General features: G+C 44.5%; 1 protein-coding gene and 1 long non-coding RNA gene across 4 annotated transcripts in view; both read left to right on the forward strand.

The window, feature by feature from the left end:
* The window catches only part of USP20 (ubiquitin specific peptidase 20), a 33,324-nt gene that overhangs the window by 4,466 nt on the left and 5,397 nt on the right, over positions 1 to 23,461 (forward strand). For 2 of the 3 annotated variants that reach the window (XM_075185186.1, XM_075185187.1), the window contains exons 3-22: positions 2,746 to 2,799; positions 3,116 to 3,178; positions 3,275 to 3,412; positions 5,270 to 5,366; positions 8,502 to 8,571; positions 8,669 to 8,782; positions 9,096 to 9,174; positions 9,278 to 9,629; positions 10,281 to 10,418; positions 11,517 to 11,629; positions 11,730 to 11,902; positions 12,696 to 12,790; positions 14,351 to 14,384; positions 14,475 to 14,520; positions 15,534 to 15,714; positions 16,710 to 16,836; positions 16,963 to 17,132; positions 17,536 to 17,617; positions 18,409 to 18,517; positions 20,533 to 20,635. In XM_075185186.1, the coding sequence (XP_075041287.1) occupies positions 2,746 to 2,799; positions 3,116 to 3,178; positions 3,275 to 3,412; positions 5,270 to 5,366; positions 8,502 to 8,571; positions 8,669 to 8,782; positions 9,096 to 9,174; positions 9,278 to 9,629; positions 10,281 to 10,418; positions 11,517 to 11,629; positions 11,730 to 11,902; positions 12,696 to 12,790; positions 14,351 to 14,384; positions 14,475 to 14,520; positions 15,534 to 15,714; positions 16,710 to 16,836; positions 16,963 to 17,132; positions 17,536 to 17,617; positions 18,409 to 18,517; positions 20,533 to 20,635 (2,338 nt within the window). Of the gene's footprint in view, positions 1 to 2,745; positions 2,800 to 3,115; positions 3,179 to 3,274; positions 3,413 to 4,805; positions 4,974 to 5,269; positions 5,367 to 8,501; positions 8,572 to 8,668; positions 8,783 to 9,095; positions 9,175 to 9,277; positions 9,630 to 10,280; positions 10,419 to 11,516; positions 11,630 to 11,729; positions 11,903 to 12,695; positions 12,791 to 14,350; positions 14,385 to 14,474; positions 14,521 to 15,533; positions 15,715 to 16,709; positions 16,837 to 16,962; positions 17,133 to 17,535; positions 17,618 to 18,408; positions 18,518 to 20,532; positions 20,636 to 23,461 lie in introns of those variants that run through there. The other variant, XM_075185188.1, reaches the window with a different exon arrangement.
* On the forward strand, positions 20,666 to 22,594 carry LOC142101696 (uncharacterized). Its single transcript, XR_012679131.1, has 3 exons — positions 20,666 to 20,756; positions 22,473 to 22,521; positions 22,572 to 22,594. It is a non-coding gene; the product is annotated as an uncharacterized LOC142101696 (long non-coding RNA).

Here is a 23,461-nt window from a genome sequence, read left to right on the forward strand (position 1 = left end):
TTTTGTCCAGGAGACTGAAATAAGAAACTTCTTAATTTAAGTTCCTTAATGAATCAGGCCCCAAGTGTAATATACTCTATTCTCTTATGCAGGCCTACTATCCATACACACTACGACACAGCATGAACAACATCACAAAAGTGCAATAAAACAGGTGTTATTCATGTATATCTTTCTATATGTTTAGCCCATAGGCACATTTTTATAATATGTAAATAACTTACAAATAATAAATTAATAAACAGTTTAAGTCAGTGGTTCCCAAACTTTTGCAGTTCGTGGCACCCTTAGAGTCTCCATAATTTTTTCAAGGCACCGCTCCAAAATAATTACTGAGCAGCCCTGTTTTACAAATAGTTGGGTCAAAAAAATGTAATAAGTATTTAGGTCAGGACAGAAATACTTATTTAGTTGTATGCAAAAATGCCCCCTCTGCATCCAGACACGCTGCCCCTCTCACATTGCCCCGTCTGCCCCCTCTCACATTGCCCCGTCTGCCCCCTCTGCACACTTCCCCCTCTGCACACTGCCCTCTCTCACGCTGTCCCCTCTGTCACGCTGCCCCCTCTCTCTGCCCCCTCTCTCTGCCCCCTGTCACACTGTCCCCCTCTCTCTGCCCCCTGTCACGCTGTCCCCCTCTCTCTGCCCCCTGTCACGCTGTCCCCCTCTCTCTGCCCCCTGTCACGCTGTCCCCCTCTCTCTGCCCCCTGTCACGCTGTCCCCCTCTCTCTGCCCCCTGTCACGCTGTCCCCCTCTCTCTGCCCTCTGTCACGCTGTCCCCCTCTCTCTGCCCTCTGTCACGCTGTCCCCCTCTCTCTGCCCTCTGTCACGCGGTCCCCCTCTCTCTGCCCTCTATCACGCTGTCCCCCTCCTCTGCCCTGTCTCTCGCTGTCCCCCTCCTCTGCCCTGTCTCTCGCTGTCCCCCTCCTCTGCCCTCTCTCACGCTGTCCCCCTCCTCTGTCACAATGTCACCCTCCTCTGCCCTGTCTCACGCTGTCCCCCTCGCCCTCTCTCACACTGTCCCCCTCCTCTGTCACAATGTCCCCTCCTCTGCCCTCTCTCACACTGTCCCCCTCCTCTGTCACAATGTCCCCTCCTCTGCCCTCTCTCACACTGTCCCCCTCCTCTGTCACAATGTCCCCCTCCTCTGCCCTCTCTCACACTGTCCCCCTCCTCTGTCACAATGTCCCCCTCCTCTGCCCTCTCTCACGCTATCCCCCTCCACTGTCACAATGTCCCCCTCCTCTGCCCTCTCTCACTCTGCCCCGTGCCAGCCATAGAAAAAACAAACAACACATAAACTTACCAATCCGCGCTTCAGCTCCCATGCTGGGTCCCGGCGCCGCGCGGATTGGTAAGTTTATGTGTTTTGTTTTTTCTATGGCTGGCCCGCGGCACCCCTGGGAGCCGCGGGTTTAAGTTATAATATAATGTTTAAGTTATAAACATTGAAGAATGGGGGAACATATGAATGAAAGTACATTGGCCAAAAAGCACACCGACATACTTAATTACATCATAAGACACAACACCCCCCCTAACACTGAAAAATGCCATGCATATACATGGTTAATGCTTGCACCAGCAAAAATTTTGGGGGTGCCAAAACCGGCTCCTATGAATCGCTTTGTTTTTTAATGCTATATAAAATCCCTTACTGTAACATGCAGCACTGATGTCTGTGTTTCCTCCTTGACTCCTCTGCCTTTAGCTCTCATTATCCATGACCCTTCAGGGTGTCTATTTGTTTCCAGCACAGAGATGAAGTGAATGAAGGACTCGCCCTGCCTTTTGCCAGACTCTGCAATGGCGGTGCTGGCTTCCTGTGAGGGACCGAAGGCAGACTTGAAGCCGTTTCCAATCAGGAATTGAAACTTCTGCACATATCTGTAATATGTACAGGAGTTACAGTACTTAATTGGCCAGAGATTAATCGGCCATTAGAACAGGAGCTTGTAACTCTTACGTGTACGTCCTCCATTGTAGTGGCGGAACTATCATTGGTGCAGCAGGGGCTATGCACTGGGGCCCATGGAGATAATGGGGCCCGCTGCACGACAGATGCAGACGGTCGGGGGCCCAGTTCCCTCTTTCCTGCCCCCCCTGTACCGCGGGGACCACAGCTCGGCAGTTCTGCCTCTGCTCCGCCTCACAACAGATTTATGGCTGACAGAATAGTGCCATCCTTGGCCCAGACTTATGTGTCCTGCTCACAAATTCAGCCCTTTTTCCATGTGCCGGCGTGAAGTTTTTGTTCTCGTTGTATAATGGTTTGTTTACATATCTGATCAGCCTCTTGTTCATGTTACTGCATCCAGCTAAGAAATTATAATGGGAACTCACTGTTTTTAATGTCCCATTTGTGTATAAGTTATCTATGGCAGTACATTTATTATATTCCCAGCACTTGAAAAGAGGGTCGGTCTCTCAAAACTCTTTCTCCTGTTTTAACTTTATCTTGTCTGTTTTGTTTGTTATTATTTTAATGCCTATGTCTCATTTGGTAACACCGTAGGATGAGACTTTGTTGTCACTACTGTTTCTTCCTAGTATATTCAGAAAGGCTCATGTTACATCCAGTGCTTGCGGTAGAGTACATAAGAGGGGTACCTAGCTAGCATGGGTTGTATAAAGGTGTACAACCGCTTTAATTTCTGCAGAAATAATGAATAAATAACTAAACGTTAGGTTGTTACTCTGAATTACTTCTTTCTGGCCTCACCTGTTCCCTATCTCTTTCTGTAGGGATCATGCGAGTCATGTGGAGCTGGCGGACCCAACCTATGGGCCTGTCTGCAGGTAACTGGCCTTTAAACTGAGCAAGTGATAGACACTTCTTCTATACCCTAGTGCAAGGGTAGGCAACCTGGGGCTCTCCAGGTGTTGTGAAACTACAAATCCCAGCATGCCTTGCCACCTATCTGCTGGTTATTATTATTATTATTATTATTCATTTTTATTTATAAGGCGCCACAAGGCGTTATCAACTGGCAAAGCATGCTGGGACTTGTAGTGTCACAACACCTGGAGAGCCGCAGGTTGCCTACCCCTGCCCTAGTGAGATGTGTGGTAGATCTGATTCTTCTTGTGTATAACGTCTGCTTTCTGCTTTCAGGACGGCTGTCAGTACGTGGGATGCGGCGAGTCTTACGCTGATCACAGTACATTACACGCCCAGGTGGGGGATCCCATGACGCTAAGTCTTGTGTATGTGTAGACTGATTGTTGTCGGCAAATGACTTAAACCACTGCCGGTGTTCTCCTGCACTTTCAGGCTAAGAAGCACGATCTCACGGTGAACCTGACCACCTTCCGCGTCTGGTGCTACGCCTGCGAGAAAGAGGTCTTCCTGGATCCTCAGGCACCTTCACCTACTCACTCCCAGTCCACCTCCCCCAAGCTAAGCCACAGGGTGCGTCCCTAAATCTGTGTGTAAAGGGTGCAAGGACCTGACCTCTGACCTTCTGTACATGTTTGAATGTCTTCTTCTGTGACCTTTTCTGCTCGCCTGATGTGTCTGACCTTTGTACATGCTAAGGATAGTTATCACACAATTGAACATATGATCCGTTGCTTTGTATGTACAGACCACATGATAAGGGTTTAAATCAAGGAAGGATTAAAATAATGTTGACTTTTTTTTTCCATTCGCAATTGTTATAAAAAAAAAATATGGAAGTGGTACTGCGCAGTTGTCCAACCGTACAGAATAAGATGATACTGAGAGTTGTGTTCAGCATACAGAACAAGGGAATTGTTAATGTGTATCTGTAATTACATACACAAAGGAACAGATACTGAGAATGACATACAGAACAAGTTTAGTGGCTCTCTGCAAAGGAAGTAGAGAAATCGTACTGTGCAGACATACAGAATAAGTTATATCTAACATACAACTAGATAAGTGGTACTGTGTAGCTGTTTGTACCTGTAGTATTCAACAGACATTACCAGAGAGGTGATACTGAGAATTGCCTATGAAACAAGGGCCGTGTTGCAGTTTTCTATAAGAACAGATATTAAGAATGACATACAGTATAACAGAATGTCACCATACAACATACAGTCCAGGTTTAATGTACCCATTAGCCTGAAGATGAAAATGATTAGGCTTCTTTTCCGTCCAACGTAACTAAATATCATATAATCACCATAATGATTATTTTGTAATAATGGATCCTGTTTGCTGCTAGGTCTCACACTTTGATTTGTTATATGCTTGACTGTGAATCTCTTAATGTTACTGTAATACAACCACCATATATCTGATCAGGTGGTTCTTAATTCTTTATAAACTCCACTCCATGCAAAGCTAAAGAAAATATTATTGGGTGGAGTTCAGATTTGAAATAAAAAATGAATTTAGAACCTAACGGGTAGGCGCTGTTTGCTGGATCTACGGGGGTCCCAGACCCTCCTGCACTTTGCTCTAAATATTGGCCAGGCCAAGCGGGAGTTGATTTGGGGGACACTACTCTACCTTGGGTATAGAGGGCGCTGTGCTGGGAGTAAAGCATAAATTCCACTTAAACTTGTTTGTACTCTACTCCTCCTCTCTATGCCCATCCTATATACGTCCTCAGTATTTAATTTGTGCCCAGGAAGGAGGGCACCTGTTTTTAAGGTCTTATATTAGCTTTATTTTTATTTCCGTTCATAAATAGCTTGTCGTCTGGAAAGAGAGCCAATACCATCCACACATTAAATGGGGAGGTATTGGGTGACCTTGTCCCCTATGTAAAATATATATAACATTACATGGATGCTCAGATTGCACTGGGGACAGACAGGACAGTATAATTGGGCTTACTATATAACTCCCAGAATCCTGAAAGTGGTCAAAATAGGCCCCGCCCTCACAAACCACCCACAAATGACCATATTTGGACAAAACCACACCCATGGTCCCTAAACCACATCCCTTTTGAGGGCCTCTAATCGGGATGTCCCAGCAAACTAGGGACCGCTTAGAGGTATGTTATTATGGGATATGGTTAAAGGTCTTCTAAAAACATCAATGCATTTTCTTAATCATTCCAACTCTATAAATGGTTTAAACGGAGTAAGTGTTATTTTCCAAATTGGGATAGTCATCACATTTGTCGCATTGCTATATCCTATACATAAGTCACTCATATAGATATGACCTTACCTAAGCATACTGCTATGTTGTGTGGTCAGAACATTCGTTGACCTGTAAGGTGCCACACTGCCGGGATATTGTCCGTGCTGTGTGTAAACTTTGTCCACTATTTGTCTCCTTCTCCAGGATGTTCCTCCTACTCCTCACCCATTGAAGTCTGTGCCCATTGCAGTAGCCGACGATGGAGAGTCCGAGAGTGATGAAGATGACCTGAAGCCCAGAGGTAAGTGCACTTATTGGATTAGAAGCTGCATGGTCAGTATTGTCTGTAGCAGCATCTCTCTTGTGACCAGCAGCAAACCATTCATAGCGGGATATTATCTTCCTTGTAACCGGGTATTGTAACCCATTTTCTTGGTGTCTTTCCTCTTTTTATTGTTTTATTTTCTGTTTCCTCCACTTTTGTTCTCAAATTGAGGATATTTCTGTAAGAATTGATATATAAAGATGTTTTCATAAAAAATATTAATGAGATTACATGTGCATGTGTTTATAAAGCAGCTTAGAAGCCGTGTTCTAAAAGACTTGTCCATTCCCAGCTGCTTTATAACGGTCAGGATGGGGGAAGGATCCTCCAATGAGTTCTGTTACTGAGGCAACTAGAGGTTGCCCTCATCATCATCATCATCATCATCATCATCATCACCATTTATTTATATAGCGCCACTGATTCCGCAGCGCTGTACAGAGAACTCACTCACATCAGTCCCTGCCCCATTGGAGCTTACAGTCTAAATTCCCTAACAGAGACAGACAGGCACACAGACTAGGGTCAATTTGTTAGTAGCCAATTAACCTACCAGTATGTTTTTGGAGTGTGGGAGGAAACCGGAGCACCCGGAGGAAACCCACGCAAACACGGGGAGAACATACAAACTCCTCACAGATAAAGCCATGGTCGGGAATTGAACTCATGACCCCAGTGCTGTAAGGCAGACATGCTAACCACTGAGCCACTTGCCCTCCATAGGCACCAGTGCTTATATCATTCACAGACCTGTCGGACTGTGATAGCAGCACCTGATTGGATGGACTAAAGACAAGTTCATATTCTCATACATTTGTCTGATGTAGTTTAGAAAGTGAAATTATGTGTGTCATTGACCCGGCCAATTCTGAAGGGGAAGAAAATAAGCTCAAAAAAGAAAAGGAAGAAGATAAAAAAAGCACCCCCCCAATTGCTAATGCATTCTGAGGCTCAATAATTGACATGACGATCCTCATTGTCTCCCAGTCTGGTTGGACCAACCAACCAATCAGAAGTGTGTGAAATGTTTCATAGTATTCTCCACAGAACTGATTGGTTGGCCAGTTCGACGAATTAGATGGTCCGTCTAGTAGACTCTCTGGTTCATTTAGCACTGGTACAACTGTATATGCAATTACCCTCTGTCTGCTGGGAGTAATTCTCGTGATCTGTTCCTGTTTTCTATTTGGCAACCTTCTACTATCATTGTGCCAGCTAAAATCTAGTCAAGCCTAGGTGTGCCATTTGGGCGTGTGTGTATATGTGTGTGTGTGTGTGTGTGTGTGTGTGTGTGTGTGTGTGTGTGTGTGTATATATATATATATATATATATATATATAATATGTAATTATACATATACACACACACATTTATTATGTCTTATTTTATGATGCTAATATCATATTAATAGTAATGGCACAAACGTTTATGTTATGCCACACAGTAGTGCCCCCACTTTGTGTTATGCCACATGGTTGAGCTTCAAATTCATATCATGACACAAAGTTGTGCCCCCAAATCATATCATAAAACATAGTTGTCCCCCAATTCACAGTATGTTGTATAGTTATCCTCCCTGTTCATAGTATACCAATTATATGTGTCCCCCAATTTGCTGCTCTTACTTACCTTTGGAGACACGTCTTCCTCCAGAAACCTGGGAGCTGCTTCAGCGCTGGCGTGCCAGACAGAAGTGGTCATGGGTTGCCGACCCCTGCACTAAAGTAAAGATCGGAGAATTTATAATCTAAAGTATGGGCAGCATGATGGCTCAGTGGTTAGCACTTCTGCCTCACAGCACTGGGGTCATGAGTTCGATTTCTGACCATGGCCTTATCTGTGTGGAGTTTGTATGTTCTCCCCGTGTTTGCGTGGGTTTCCTGCAGGTGCTCCGGTTTCCTCCCACACTTCAAAAACATACTGGTAGGTTAATTGGCTGCTATCAAATTGACCCTAGTCTCTCTCTCTGTCTCTGTGTGTATATTAGAGAATTTAGACTGTAAGCCCCAATGGGGCAGGGACCGATGTGAACGAGTTCTCTGTACAGCGCTGCGGAATTAGTGGCGCTATATAAATAAATGATGATGATGATAAAGTAAAGATCAGAGGATTCATAATCTAAAGTAAACATCTAATTGGTTTACAGCAGCCCTGCAGTGAGAGCTCCCAGGACACAGACAATGTGAGTGGGGAGATGAGCAGTTATCACATGTAAAGAGATATGTAATAAATACATCAATAATCACAGCTCTGTGTATTCAAATGTATCTGCAGTTATAGGAAAAGCATCAATTAGTGGTGTGCTAAACAGTAAAAGTTATGTTTTTTGTTATATTGATGCTGATATCCCTTTAATTCAAATTAAGTTTTAGCGTGTATGGTAAATTAAAGTTTGTAATTAATGCAATTGTCACCCGTTCCCATGTTATACGCTCCTTTTTTTCACTCTCCTTTTGTTTATTGCTGCAAGTGTTGAGTACAGTAGTTTGTGCTTTAATAATCTGGAAGTTGCATAATCCCATCCGTACAGTTTATTGCACTGTATGTTTGCTCTGTCTATTATTTTATATGAACACACCTATATACAAGGGCGGGATTACCATAGGTACAGCCGGTGTGGGGCCACCTTCCCTGTCTGCCATGTCTATATGGGGCCCCCATATGTCTAATTACACCAATGACTTTACAGCGTTTTGGCTTTTTTTCATGTCTAATATGTTTGCATGGCTGGGAAAGCAGCTTGCTGTGTTTCTTTTTTCCTTTTTTTTTTGTATTTTACTTGAAGTTTTGGGTGTTTTTAGACTTTCTTGAAGTTAGATTTTTATTTTTTTATTTTTTTTTTAACACCAACTTTTACTGGCCCCCTGAAATGCACGATGGGGATTTGACTCTACCTCTAATGTATTAAAATGAGCTGTATTGCGTTCAGCCAGAGGAAACTCTTTGTAAGGAAAGGGACATTGTATTAGAATTGATGGTTTTATTTACTGCATTTATACACTGTACATTTTGTCTTGTGTTATTATTTTACCTCTGTCTTATCCGCCACCTGATGACTTATTTGGCCCAGTAATACTGCATTATAATGATTTATCTGTTTCTCTTCTCCAGGCCTTACAGGAATGAAGAACATTGGTAATTCCTGTTACATGAATGCAGCCCTACAAGCTCTCTCTAACTGGTAAGTAACCGTCTAATCCACATGCTGTTTGTTAGCTTTGGTTCAGCACGTTGCCTGGTAAAACTTGTACTGACGGTTAACCTGTTCCTCCCTGTAGTCCTCCATTGACCCAGTTCTTTTTAGAATGCGGTGGCCTTGTACGGACAGACAAGAAGCCGGCACTGTGTAAGAGTTACCAGAAACTGATCTCCGAGCTATGGCACAAGAAGCGGTAAGGACATTCACCCGTCCTGGTTAGACTTTAGGTGGCTACACTGGGTGATTTTGTCGGCCAATATAAATACAATCGGGCTAAAACCGATGTTTTGTGATCTTCCGTGAAATACATTTGGCTTTCTGTCGTTTCTCGATAAAAATGTGATCACTTGATGAACTTGGTCGTTATGCTTTTACGGTCAACCATAAAATGGTTGGATCTGCGCCAATCCGGTAGTTTGGTGAGTTAGACAATGTGGTGTTAAAGGATCTCTTTAGGTAGATTTCTTTATGACATGTACTGGATAATAATTGTATCTCCTGTTCAGCCCTAGTTACGTGGTGCCCTCCAGCCTCTCCCATGGGATCAAGCTGGTCAATCCCTTGTTCCGAGGGTATGCCCAACAGGTGGGTCACAAAATTTGGTCTCACTTCAGTAATAAAAGAAGAATTCCACCCAAAACTGGTGCTAATAAACAGGGTATCTCACCCACGTAGTTGTGTTTCACAGGACACACAGGAGTTCCTCCGTTGTCTCATGGACCAGTTGCATGAAGAGCTGAAGGAGCCCATACCGTCTTATAACCAGGAAGAGGACGAGAGGGAAGAGCCGCGAGAGATTGAGCGAGGAACCACAGAGGATGACTTCCTGTCATGTGAATCCGGAGGAGAAATGGGTGACGGAGAAGGGGGAGGAGGGGTGGGTTCGTTGGCTGAGATGGAGCTGTTGATCCGAGAAGAAGCTGGAAGGTCCATCTCCGAGAAGGAAAAATTGAAGGAGAGAAGACTGTCGTATTGTCACCGCAGAACCAGCTCTGAACAGGCAGATGAGGACGCAGATGTAGACACTGCAATGATACCAGGTGAAACAGCCGTATAACATGTCTCATTATGATATAGAACCTTTTTTAGGTTCTACATCTTGTTTGTAAAGGTTACACTTAAACCTGGGGGTGCTTTATTTTGCTAAAGTATTGCTTGTTAATGCAAAGCATGCAGGTGTGATGTCATTATTCAATGTGGCCACTAAGTGGCACTATTGTAGTTGTATCTATAGATGTTCAGTGATTTGTCTGCACAGCAACCAATCTGGCTGCATGGAATTAAAGGTAAACTTTGCAGAGGAACAATACTGTTTGCATTTTGCATACACCCATTTGTTAGATGGAATATTCATAGTAATTAAGGTGAATGTACATCCCACGTACAATTGGGTTGTATAGTGACTTTAACGTGTTGATACCTAGCACTTAATAGGAGATTTTGGGGAGTGGATGTAAGAATGTATTTGGACTAAGAAGGTTACAGTAATTAATTAGAGGGCATTTGTTAGAATGCAGATTAGCGAATTAAATTGTGTGTGTTGTACTCACTGTTGGGAGTTTTGTATAAGTGCATTCATGTCCACAAACTGAGTACATGCACAACTACAAGTCATGTGATCAGCTAGGGCAGCCAATGAGCATGTGGGGGGAGCTCTGATCTATTTTTTCCTTTTCTCTTCCGCCCCCCAGAGCCTGACAATGAGGCCTACATGCACTGCTCCTCCCGGCCCTGCAGCCCGCACCTTACCGACTCGCACCCTAAACTCTCCACCAGCCCACCTCGTTCCAGCCCCTTACGCTCGGCACACTCGTATGTCTTAAAGAAAGGTAAGTGGGCAAAATAAGACCCAAAGTCTAGTTCGGCCGACATAACCGGGCTCATTTGCTAACATTTGATTTAAGGGCAAAGATTGCTTTCAACCAATAGCAGCCAATCAGACACTGGCTTTCATTGTGTGACTTGCTCTAGACAGCAGCTAGTTGCTGATTGGTTGCTGTAGTTCAGTGCATGTTTTCACCATGGCCGAAGTGGTGGCTGGTGGCGTCTTGGAAAGGGCTGACTGAGCAGTAGCCTTCTCCAGTAGCCAACGCAGGGATCAATGTCATCCGTTAGCCACACTTGACCAGGCTGAGTCCCTTTTAGTGTCTCTGTTGGCTTTTGCTGTAGAGGCCACATATGTAGTCCAGCATAAAATTGTGCAGATGGCTCTATTTTCAGTGCACATTGTGCTAGATAAACCTTGACCCTGAGCCCATTTAAACACTGTTCTCTGTGTGTCTGTATTTAGCTGCCAGATCACTACGTTCCCCAGCAATGTCATTTCCTGTCTCTTCAATTATTTGTTCACTACTTGCCCTGTACCAGACGGATGAGTCAGACCATTGTCCCCTGTTTAAACCTTCCCACTCCTTGAATCACAGCGTGACCCTGTGCCATCTGTACCTGTCGTCTACTGATTTCCCTTCGTTTTCTAATTACCATATTTACAACATTGCTAATAAAGGGATTCTGGGAAAGAGGAAGCAAATATCGGAACTGTACTAAATCAAGTGCACTGCAAGCAGACTTACTAGCATAGAAACTTGGTAAAACCTATAACAATTTATTTTTGCAGTTATCGCTGTATTTATATTAAACAAATATAAAGGGAAAATAAAAACTATAAAGTTACAGTCCCTTTAATTTAAACTTTTTTAGCAAAACCTCAGTGGCCATTCAGGGTAAATATTGTATTCATCTTCATGCGTCATATGAATAAAATAAATATTTGTGTTCAGTTGTTCTTTAAGTCTGCAAGGGGATTTTTGTTCTAAATCATTTTATAAAAGCTTTAGCAGATTATTTATGCCTTAAGCCCAAAATGGGCTCTCGGTCTTAGCTGCTCCGAGTAGCGTTATTGGGTTATTTTTTCGCTTTGTTTTTAGCGCAAGTCCTGAGCGGAGGGAAACGCCGATCTGAGGTCAAATATCGCAGCGTCATATCCGATATCTTTGACGGGTCCATTCTAAGCTTGGTACAGTGTCTAACATGTGATCGGGTATGTTTCCGAGCTTTGCTCGTGGTATTTCGTGGTCTGGCGTTGTACAGTCACACTGTAACTTTAACATAAAGTGACCCACGTTTTATATTTGGGACAGGTGTCCACCACCATTGAGACCTTTCAGGACTTGTCGCTGCCTATCCCAGGAAAGGAGGATCTGGCAAAGCTTCACTCCACCATTCATCAAAGTGCTGTCTCCAAACCAGGCACCTGCGGAGAGAACTATAACTCCCAGGGGTGGCTGACCTTCCTGATGGACTATATCCGCAGGTACCCGCTCCGTCAAGTTCAATATAAGTATCCGTTCCACCAATTAGTCATTTTATTTTACTTTATTGTTCTAAACAGAGAGTGAGTGTGTTATTAGTTATAATCTGACAGATATGACCATTTCTTTAGTATTTGTTAGGCAGGTATATTTCTCCCAATTGGAGGACGCAGATAATCAGGTTTAATATCCGCCTTTAATAGGTAGGACACTTTAAGAAACAGGTTGCACTCTTGTACATCTCTCATTCAATTTGTTTGTTTTATTATACAGATGGGTAATGCTTCTTGCTCTGCAATAAAGTCATTTATATTTCTACTGTAATGATTTGTAGATGGAATTTTTATCTCTGACATGTTCGCCCCAATGTTAGGACCTTCTCATTATCTACCGACAAGCAGAATTTGTAGCGTGGCGTCTTATTTGATTCTCAGTTTATAGCTGCAGCACCACATTTTAAATTGATTTTCCAGTTAAAATTTTATTAACCCGTTGCCCACAACAGCACTTTGATGGGGTTCCGTCCCCTTGGACTGCTGCAGTTTGCTTAATTAAACAAGTTTCCAGTGATTCTGGAGAATAGGGATCTCTGCTGGTCAATCTAGTAGGAGGGAGGGATCTGATTCGGACTGGGATCCTGCTCAAATTAGCAAACGGAGTGTTTTCCAGTAGAGGGACCCCCAGCAAACTACTAGTAGTATGTATGTGTGTGTGCACGCGCATTGTGTTAACCATAACGACAACATCCGTATGACCTGGCACCCCTTGTGTGTTTCTGGGTGTCCCCCCTCTCAGGTTTGTGGTCTCCTGCATTCCAAGTTGGTTCTGGGGTCCGATAGTCACACTGGAGGACTGCCTTGCTGCTTTCTTTGCTGCTGACGAATTAAAAGGTAAGACACATACGTTTCTCATTTTATCAACAGCAAAATCAGGATAGCATTGGTAATTTACCATAACACATATTAATTGCTTTGTTTAGGTAAGTCGTCGGCACTGTGGCTGGTTTTGGTGTAGATTAGAAGACGCTTATAGGCTGTGTCGCAGGGAGGTCCAATGCAGGGCCGTAACTAGGGCTGTGCGACAGGGGCGACCGTCCAGGGCGCAACGCTGAAAGGGGGGGGGGGCGCAATTTAGGAATATTTTAGGTTCATTTTGCTAAAATTGAGGGCTAGGGGGGCGGCATTTGTCTTTCTCACCCCAGGCGCTAGAATTCTAAGTTACGGCTCTGTTCCAATGTATTAACATGAAGTTTGTACTCCTCTACAAGGACGCGTGACCACACTTGGCTGGTGGATCGGTCAAAACGTTGTGTCAAAAAAATTGGAATCGCCTGCAACAAACCTCTCTACATTGACATCGTTTTGGCACCTGGGTTGTTCATATAATATGGTGAAGAGTAGCTGTGTATAAGTAGTCACTATCTTAGTTTAGATTTTACCGGGTAATAGAGAAAAAGCTATTGGGCCTGATTCGTTAAGGAAAGTTAAGCAAAAAATTGAGTAAGTTTTCTTACTTAAGTGTTCTGGGCAAAACCATGTTACAGTGCAATCTAGTTTATTAGTTTTGCATATAAGATATATACTGTCTGTTTTTTCATGTAGCACACAAATACTTGATAGCTTATATGTACACTGAAGTTTAAAGTTGATCTAGGACATGTCCTACCCCAACTATAAATCTGTCCCTACATTTTATATTTACCTCCCCCCTCCGATGCAACATGGTTTTGCCCTACTTACTTACTTTTGCTGAACTTTCCTTAATGAATCAGGCTCATTGTCATTAAATGCCTCATATTTTTTTGGATGTATTATCTACATCTTATTAATATATAATATAATAATTAATATATTAATATATCATAGACATCATGTACATAATAATAGGTTATATAGGCCGCCTGTTTTCTGAAGAAGTGTAAACTGAAACAAATATTGTTTCTAAAATATTAATATTATTAGTACTACAGTAGTAGTAATATTTATATATCACCAGCATACTCCATTGTGCTTTCCATTTAATCTTTTTGTCAATTTGTTATTCTGTATTATTGCCCTAACCTTTATGTATGACAAGTTATATATCGCTTGAATTTGCACATATTTCACAGTTCCTGCCACTGAACTACATCTCCCAGACTCCCCTCCGTCAGTGTCTATTGGTGGCTACTAGTTGGCATTATGGGAAATGAAGTTTAGAAGCCTGGGGTTAATTTATCAAGCTGCGGGTTTGAAAAGTGGAAATGTTGCCTATAACAACCAATCAGATTCTAGCTGTCATTTTGTAGAATGCACTAAATAAATGATAACTAGAATCTGATTGGTTGCTATAGGCAACATCTCCACTTTTTCAAATCCACAGCTTGATATATTTACCCCCACGCCTTTAAACATTTTTTTATGTCTCAACTAAGGTCATATTTTTCTCTCTCCTCATATGTTTCTTCCTAGGTGATAACATGTATAGCTGTGAGCGCTGTAAAAAGTAAGTGCTGTATGTGTGTGTATAATATACAATAATATATATATAATATTAGAAACAGAGAGACCATTATTTGCTTTTCAATTCTTTTAGGCTGCGCAATGGAGTAAAATATTGTAAAGTTTTACGGCTGCCGGAGGTAAGTTCTCCTCTTCCTGTCACTTTTCCATGTTATCTGACTGTGCTACTTCATCATCATCATCATCATCATCATAATCATGTTATTTATATAGCGCCACTAATTCCGCAGCGCTCTACAGAGAACTCGCTCACATCAGTCCCTGCCCCATTGGAGTCTAACGTTTTGCTTGAAAAGATGCTAGCTTCCTGAGCGTACCCACTCGTATGGTTAGCACGGGAAGTGCCTTCATCAGTGTTCCCCATAGGATATCAGAAAAAGTGTCCTAACGTGCACAATTAAATGTTGTCAAACTTTTCGATTTATTTCATAATTTACATTCCGTTAAGTCTGTTCTGTAGATGAGGATTCAGTCTGTTCATGGAGTTCAGGAGATTTGTGCTATCCTTATAAAGCAATGTGCGCCACACAGAGGCTGTCAGAAGCTACTGCACCCTAATGATAGTGTAGCCAAAAGCTTACTGTTTTGGCAATAATTATTGAAATACTTACTGCTTGTGATTGTAGTTTTATGAACAAGAAGGTAATAAACATAATGACAATTGATACTTCTTCAGATTGTGACTTCCTTCTTGTCTGTCATTCTGCGCAGCACAGTGGCTCAGTGGTTAGCACTTCTGCCTCACAGCACTGGGGTTATAAGTTCAATTCCCGACAATGGCCTTATCTGTGAGGAGTTTCTATGTTCTCCCTGTGTTTGCGTGGGTTTCCTCCGGGTGCTCCAGTTTCCTCCCACACTCCAAAAACATACTAGTAGGTTAATTGGCTGCTATTAAATTGACCCTAGTCTGTGTATGTGTATGTATGTTAGGGAATTTAGACTGTAAGCTCCTATGGTGCAGGGACTGATGTGAGTGAGCTCTCTGTGCAGCGCTGCAGAATTAGTGGCGCTATATAAATAGCTGATGATGACAGGTGTTGCTGCATATAGTCTAATAAACGTTTTATCCAGGCAGTACAAGCCAAAGTATTCATTCAACATTGTATCCGCGGGTCTCACTGTTTCTCTGCAGATCCTCTGTATACATTTGAAACGTTTCCGGCACGAGGTGATGTACTCTTTCAAGATCAGCAGCCACGTCTCTTTTCCCTTGGAGGGGCTGAATCTGCGACCCTTCCTAGCGAAGGAGTGCGTCTCTCATATCACCACTTATGACCTTCTGGCTGTTATTTGCCACCATGGGACTGCGGGGAGTAAGTTTATAAACTTTATCTGTCGAAGACATAGAAAAATGATGGTATTATTTATATTATTATCTGAATTATCAATCACTAACCTTCTGTTTGGGAACTAAAATATCCCCCTTTTTCTATTAGTAGACAGAAGCCAAAGAAAGTGATTTATTGGCGCCACCTATTGGCAGCCAACATTAGCACGTTTTGCATTTCACCCTGTGTTCCTAAACGTTAACCTAAGCAGCCAACTCCTTTATTTTCAGTTGCAACGCACTGCAGACTTTATGTCGTTCAGCTCAGCTGACAGATCTATAATGTCTGCATGAGATCGGCACGATTTCCTGTACTGCGATTAGTTACACTCACTGAAACAGCCAATCATAACTCAGTGTTGATGATGGCTGTAAAGGTGCATATTGGCTAGTAGACGGAATTGCGGCACAGAGAGAAATGGATTATGCGGTGAGATCTGTTCTAGTAGCACATCGTAATACAGTTCTACGAACACACATTGGAGCCCAGACAAAACAGTTTGAGTGGACATGCATTGGAATAAAATCACTGTAGACCCAACAGAGAGTAGTGTCCGCCAATGATGATATAACTAATAGGAGTATCTGCCGGAAATGATAATTGCTACCCGTTTTTAATATAAATAATTAATAACCTATATTACTTTGTAGATAAGTAATGTTACAATCTCTATTAAATGAATCAAGAAATCCAAGGTACTGAATTCAGGAAAGTTTCAAACACCTCGAGCCTTTGTGACCTTCTGATTATATAAATGGGAAAAAATATCTATTCTTCATTTGTTTGAAAGCTTTAAAGGGTCACTATAACTTACATTTTAACTTATACATCTGATATATTGTTGTTTAGCACAGTCCAAAAAGTCTAAAGTTTTAGGGAACATAGAAAAACTCTGATGTGTGTACATATCCAGTGTGCAAAACGGATTTATGTAAAAAGTCAGCGTCCCTCTTTAATCTCGCGGTCCTCTCGTATTACAGGCGGTCATTACATATCTTACTGTCAGAACGTGATTAACGGCCAGTGGTACGAGTTTGATGACCAGTACGTGACGGAGGTGCACGAGACGGTTGTACAGAACGCAGAGGCTTACGTCCTCTTCTACAGGTGAGTGTAAGTGGATAGACGCGTTGTTATGTTACCTGTCTGGCTACAGATGATCCTTGTGTCTGCTTGTACTGAATTTGACTAACCATCACTCATTTTTGACGTGTCCGTCTGTCCGGTACTCAGGAAGAGCAGCGAGGAGGCGGAGCGGGAGAGGCAGAAGGTCGTGTCGCTGGCAGCGATGAAAGAATCGGGTCTTCTCCAGTTCTACATCTCCCGCGAGTGGCTCAACAAGTTCAACACTTTTGCAGAGCCAGGACCCATAAGTAACCAGAGCTTCCTGTGCTGCCATGGAGGTAGGCCTCAGAGAGACGGGGGTGTCTGTTGGTGGGCGGCTGTCACCTGCAAACGGTGAAGGCGGCCATTTTGTGGCATGAACCAATAGTCACTAGGGACCAGGGTCTCGTAAATATTGGCCTTATAGGTTATGTAGCGGATTTCTGACTGAAATATTGGTTCAGTCCACAAAATGTCTCCCTCCGCTTCAGAAACTGAATATAACAAAGTATATGTTGTGAAGAAAAGTAAAGCGTTTCACCCGTTTTGTGGCTGTTAGAAGAGCTCTGTTCTATTCAGAGGTTTCTTGATGTTTGTGAGAGAAAACCACACAATTCTCTGTGTCCAGGATATATAGATAGAATATATACGTGTCTGTTAGGATCTGCTCCCATACGTATGTATATATTGTTACCTTTGCAGGAATTCCACCCAACAAATACCATTATATCGATGACCTGGTTGTGATCTTGCCTCAGAACGTATGGGAATACTTGTACAACAGGTAAGACCTCCGATCCTCTCCGTCTCTACCCACAATGCAGCTGGTACATCTTGTCACTGAGTCCGTGGTATTGTGCTGGACAATCAATGTATTGCTGGATCTCGGCCTATTTAACCGCTCATGTTTATAGCCAAATTGGACGATGATTCTTTTACTCAAAACCTGGGAAGACCTGAAACGATCCTTAGTCACAGCGGGGGCAGCCATATTATGGCACTGTAGTACAATACATATGAGCAGCGAGCGTGTGTTGGAATTTTATATATAAGGTGTTTAGCACCTTTCTTTCTACTACAATTACTTACTCGGCCCACATTTTGCTTGGCCTTGGGATTGAAATATGACCTCATTACTGACTCATCCCACAATATGGCTGCCTTCTCTTTGTGTAGGTGACAGGCATACATTAAACTGGCCACACCCAGAATAATCAGGTCACCACAGTATCGTCCTGTGTGTGAATCCAAAATGACCAAAGTTTAGATAGTTTGGAAGGGGAGGTGACAGGAGGGAGGCCAGTGCTTCTAAACCTCTAGACACGCCCCTTTGCCAACGCTCCACGGTGCCACGCACTCTTTTGTACCTATGGAGGGGAGGTGGATGCCTGAGCAAGTGCTGTCTCCAGCCGCCATGGCTCCTTGTTACAACACTGTATACTCCGTGAAGCAGTCAATCAAAGATAAGGGTGTTTGTTTCTGATTGGCTAAGATATGTCTGTGGGCCTGACCAAATATGTGATATATATCAAGTGAAAAGCACCGGTGTGACCTATTGTGTCCTACTCCCAACAGGTTTGGTGGGGGACCAGCTGTAAACCATCTGTATGTTTGCTCAATATGTCAGGTGGAAATCGAGGCTTTGGCAAAACGCCGGAAAACAGAGATCGACACCTTTATTAAGGTAAAAACACAATGTTCTGAAATATTATAGTCAACAGCAACATGTTACTCTCAATACATGAATAGTAAGATCATGAATAAACAATGATGTAGTAATACACAGGGTGTTTCCTCCCATTTTTATGGTTTATAAAAGAGGGGGGGGGAGGTCAGAGATAGTAGTAGGGGGGTCGAAGGGGAGGGAGGGGCAGATACTAGTACTACAGGAAATTAGGCAATAAATATATGTAAAAATCAGCTTCTCTCTCTACATCCTTTAAAACAATCTTCACTCTTGTAGAAGTTCTTTATTTTTATTTGAACGTACAGAAATATCTATAGAAACAGATTGTAGTGTGAGCACGTATTTTTCTTTTTTATGTTTTATTAACAACATCAAATAATTTCAATCAAAAAGAAAAACAGATAAACATCCTACGCAGAGGATATATGTAATCAAAGTGCAATTTATTACGATACAACATATATAAATTAATGCAAATGTAAAATACACACAAAAAAAAGAAAATGAAGATATTTTCATGCCTGTTTTTTATTTTAATTAAGAAAAAAAATATAAAAGGGGGAGAAATGGAAAGAGGGATGAAGTGGGGAGATGGGGGACAGACAGTGAAACAACAAAAGAAAATAGGAAGCTCAGAATGAGCTTCCTCGCCGTGTGGCCTCGAGCTGGAAGAACAGAATCTGGATTATAAATTGTGTCCAGATAACTCGGGCTTTATAGAACGGTAGATGAGTTCCTCAGTATATAGGTCATAATCTCCATCTTCTAGATCAGCGTTTCCCAATCCCTGTCCTCAGGACCCCTTACAGGACAGGTTTTCCAGGTGACAAGTGAGATAATTACACCACCTGTGGATCTGTTACATTGTATCACTCAGTAATGAGTACACCTGTGCTCCAGAAAAGAGATATGGAAAACCTGCACTGTTAGAGGAGCCCTGAGGTCTGGGTCTGGGAAACACTATTCCAGATGTACCAGAATTTTTTCCTGAGGTCAGCTATAGTTGTTGGACTCTGACTTTTCCTGGAGCTGCCCACTAAACAGGTGACCACACTTTTTACATGTGTCTGATAAATGTATTATTTATTGTTAGGCCGGGGAGAGGGGGAAACATGTTTTGATGGAACAGAATATCTGTAGCTTTTAAACTTCCAGTAAGATTTTGAACTTCAGACCAGAATCTCGGTCTGACCGGACAGACCACCAGATATGGAGAAAAGAACTTGTCTCTAACAAAGAGGAGAGACACTAGGACACTAGGATAGATCTTATGCAACCTGGTTGGAACCAGGTACCAGTGGTATAAAAGCATATATGCAGTACCTTTAGTACGCACGCTGATAGATTATTCGGCCGCACCTCTCCATATATCCAGCCAATCTTCTGCATCCAGGACCTTCCCTAAATCCCTAACCCCAGTTCAACTTATGAGGTTCTTACTGGCTTCGATACATATGTGCACTGAATTATATAGAGATGAGTGAGCACAGATGTGTAACTCTGTATGAGAGTGATCTTGATATTTAGAAACAGCGCCACCTAGCTGATTGCAGTCATGAAAAATAACATCCGTGATGTGAAAAAGACATTTTGTGCAAGAATGTTGCAATTGTCAGCTATGGAAACTCCTCTTAGTCGCAGCTCAGTGAAAATACTACACTGTCAGGCTTGTATAATAACATGATGCATTATAACAAAACATAACAACAATAATAGCTTATAATAATATAATACATTACCACAAATGTGCTGTGTAGCATCAATCAGCTTCTACTATCAATTGTATCACTTCAGATTAGACCGATGAAAGATAAACTATGTTTGTTCTATATTTTACAGCTCATTTGTGCTATTTCCACCACAATGATACATTTTTTCTAGGTGCATAACTCGCTATATGTTACATCTTGACATATTAACCTTTGAGCTGCCAGGGAGTGAATAGGATTCATTGGCAGCAACTTGTAACCACAGAGAATACACTTCTCACCCTTTATCTCTCCTATATTTAGCTAAACAAAGCTTTCCAGGCGGAGGAGTCTCCCAACATCATCTACTGTATCAGCATGCAGTGGTTCCGGGAGTGGGAAGCTTTCGTCAAAGGCAAAGACAATGGTAAGAGAGAATTCCCCTGGTTTATAATGAGGTTCCTCATGTGTCAGAGACATCACTGGTTGTTAATGGATTGATGGACAGTATTCTCATGAATATTGGCACTGCCTCCACCCTGCCGTAGGTGGTGGGAACACTCGCATCTCCCTGCTCCCAGTACGAGTGAGCCGTAGGTGGTGGGATCACTCGCATCTCCCTGCTCCCAGTACGAGTGAGCCGTAGGTGGTGGGATCACTCGCATCTCCCTGCTCCCAGTACGAGTGAGCCGTAGGTGGTGGGATCACTCGCATCTCCCTGCTCCCAGTACGAGTGAGCCGTAGGTGGTGGGGATCACTCACATCTCCCTGCTCCCTGTACGAGTGAGCCGTAGGTGGTGGGATCACTCGCATCTCCCTGCTCCCAGTACGAGTGAGCCGTAGGTGGTGGGATCACTCGCATCTCCCTGCTCCCAGTACGAGTGAGCCGTAGGTGGTGGGATCACTCGCATCTCCCTGCTCCCAGTACGAGTGAGCCGTAGGTGGTGGGATCACTCGCATCTCCCTGCTCCCAGTACGAGTGAGCCGTAGGTGGTGGAATCACTCACATCTCCCTGCTCCCAGTACGAGTGAGCCGTAGGTGGTAGGATCACTCACATCTCCCTGCTCCCAGTACGAGTGAGCCGTAGGTGGTGGGATCACTCGCATCTCCCTGCTCCCAGTACGAGTGAGCCGTAGGTGGTGGGATCACTCGCATCTCCCTGCTCCCAGTACGAGTGAGCCGTAGGTGGTGGGATCACTCGCATCTCCCTGCTCCCTGTACGAGTGAGCCGTAGGTGGTAGGATCACTCGCATCTCCCTGCTCCCAGTACGAGTGAGCCGTAGGTGGTAGGATCACTCGCATCTCCCTGCTCCCTGTACGAGTGAGCCGTAGGTGGTGGGATCACTCGCATCTCCCTGCTCCCAGTACGAGTGAGCCGTAGGTGGTGGGATCACTCACATCTCCCTGCTCCCAGTACGAGTGAGCCGTAGGTGGTGGGATCACTCGCATCTCCCTGCTCCCAGTACGAGTGAGCCGTAGGTGGTGGGATCACTCGCATCTCCCTGCTCCCAGTACGAGTGAGCCGTAGGTGGTGGGATCACTCGCATCTCCCTGCTCCCTGTACGAGTGAGCCGTAGGTGGTGGGATCACTCGCATCTCCCTGCTCCCAGTACGAGTGAGCCGTAGGTGGTGGGATCACTCACATCTCCCTGCTCCCAGTACGAGTGAGCCGTAGGTGGTGGGATCACTCGCATCTCCCTGCTCCCAGTACGAGTGAGCCGTAGGTGGTGGGATCACTCGCATCTCCCTGCTCCCAGTACGAGTGAGCCGTAGGTGGTAGGATCACTCGCATCTCCCTGCTCCCTGTACGAGTGAGCCGTAGGTGGTAGGATCACTCGCATCTCCCTGCTCCCTGTACGAGTGAGCCGTAGGTGGTGGGATCACTCGCATCTCCCTGCTCCCAGTACGAGTGAGCCGTAGGTGGTGGGATCACTCACATCTCCCTGCTCCCAGTACGAGTGAGCCGTAGGTGGTGGGATCACTCGCATCTCCCTGCTCCCAGTACGAGTGAGCCGTAGGTGGTAGGATCACTCGCATCTCCCTGCTCCCTGTACGAGTGAGCCGTAGGTGGTGGGATCACTCACATCTCCCTGCTCCCAGTACGAGTGAGCCGTAGGTGGTGGGATCACTCACATCTCCCTGCTCCCAGTACGAGTGAGCCGTAGGTGGTGGGAACACTCACATCTCCCTGCTCCCCGTACGAGTGAGCCCTAGGTGGTGGGATCACTCACATCTCCCTGCTCCCAGTACGAGTGAGCCCTAGGTGGTGGGATCACTCACATCTCCCTGCTCCCCGTACGAGTGAGCCGTAGGTGGTGGGGATCACTCACATCTCCCTGCTCCCAGTATGAGTGAGCCGTAGGATCACTCACATCTCCCTGCTCCCAGTATGAGTGAGCCGTAGGTGGTGGGATCACTCACATCTCCCTGCTCCCAGTACGAGTGAGCCGTAGGTGGTGGGATCACTCACATCTCCCTGCTCCCAGTACGAGTGAGCCGTAGGTGGTGGGATCACTCACATCTCCCTGCTCCCAGTACGAGTGAGCCGTAGGATCACTCACATCTCCCTGCTCCCAGTACGAGTGAGCCGTAGGATCACTCACATCTCCCTGCTCCCCGTACGAGTGAGCCGTAGGTGGTGGGGATCACTCACATCTCCCTGCTCCCCGTACGAGTGAGCCGTAGGATCACTCACATCTCCCTGCTCCCAGTACGAGTGAGCTGTAGGTGGTGGGATCACTCACATCTCCCTGCTCCCAGTACGAGTGAGCCGTAGGATCACTCACATCTCCCTGCTCCCAGTACGAGTGAGCCGTAGGATCACTCACATCTCCCTGCTCCCAGTACGAGTGAGCCGTAGGTGGTGGGATCACTCACATCTCCCTGCTCCCAGTACGAGTGAGCCCTAGGTGGAGGGATCACTCAGATCTCCCTGCTCCCAGTACGAGTGAGCCGTAGGATCACTCACATCTCCCTGCTCCCAGTACGAGTGAGCCGTAGGATCACTCACATCTCCCTGCTCCCAGTACGAGTGAGCCGTAGGATCACTCACATCTCCCTGCTCCCAGTACGAGTGAGCCCTAGGTGGTGGGATCACTCACATCTCCCTGCTCCCCGTACGAGTGAGCCGTAGGTGGTGGGGATCACTCACATCTCCCTGCTCCCAGTATGAGTGAGCCGTAGGATCACTCACATCTCCCTGCTCCCAGTATGAGTGAGCCGTAGGTGGTGGAATCACTCACATCTCCCTGC

This window comes from Mixophyes fleayi, chromosome 9 (genome assembly GCF_038048845.1).
Source record: "Mixophyes fleayi isolate aMixFle1 chromosome 9, aMixFle1.hap1, whole genome shotgun sequence".
Lineage (NCBI taxonomy): Eukaryota > Metazoa > Chordata > Amphibia > Anura > Limnodynastidae > Mixophyes > Mixophyes fleayi.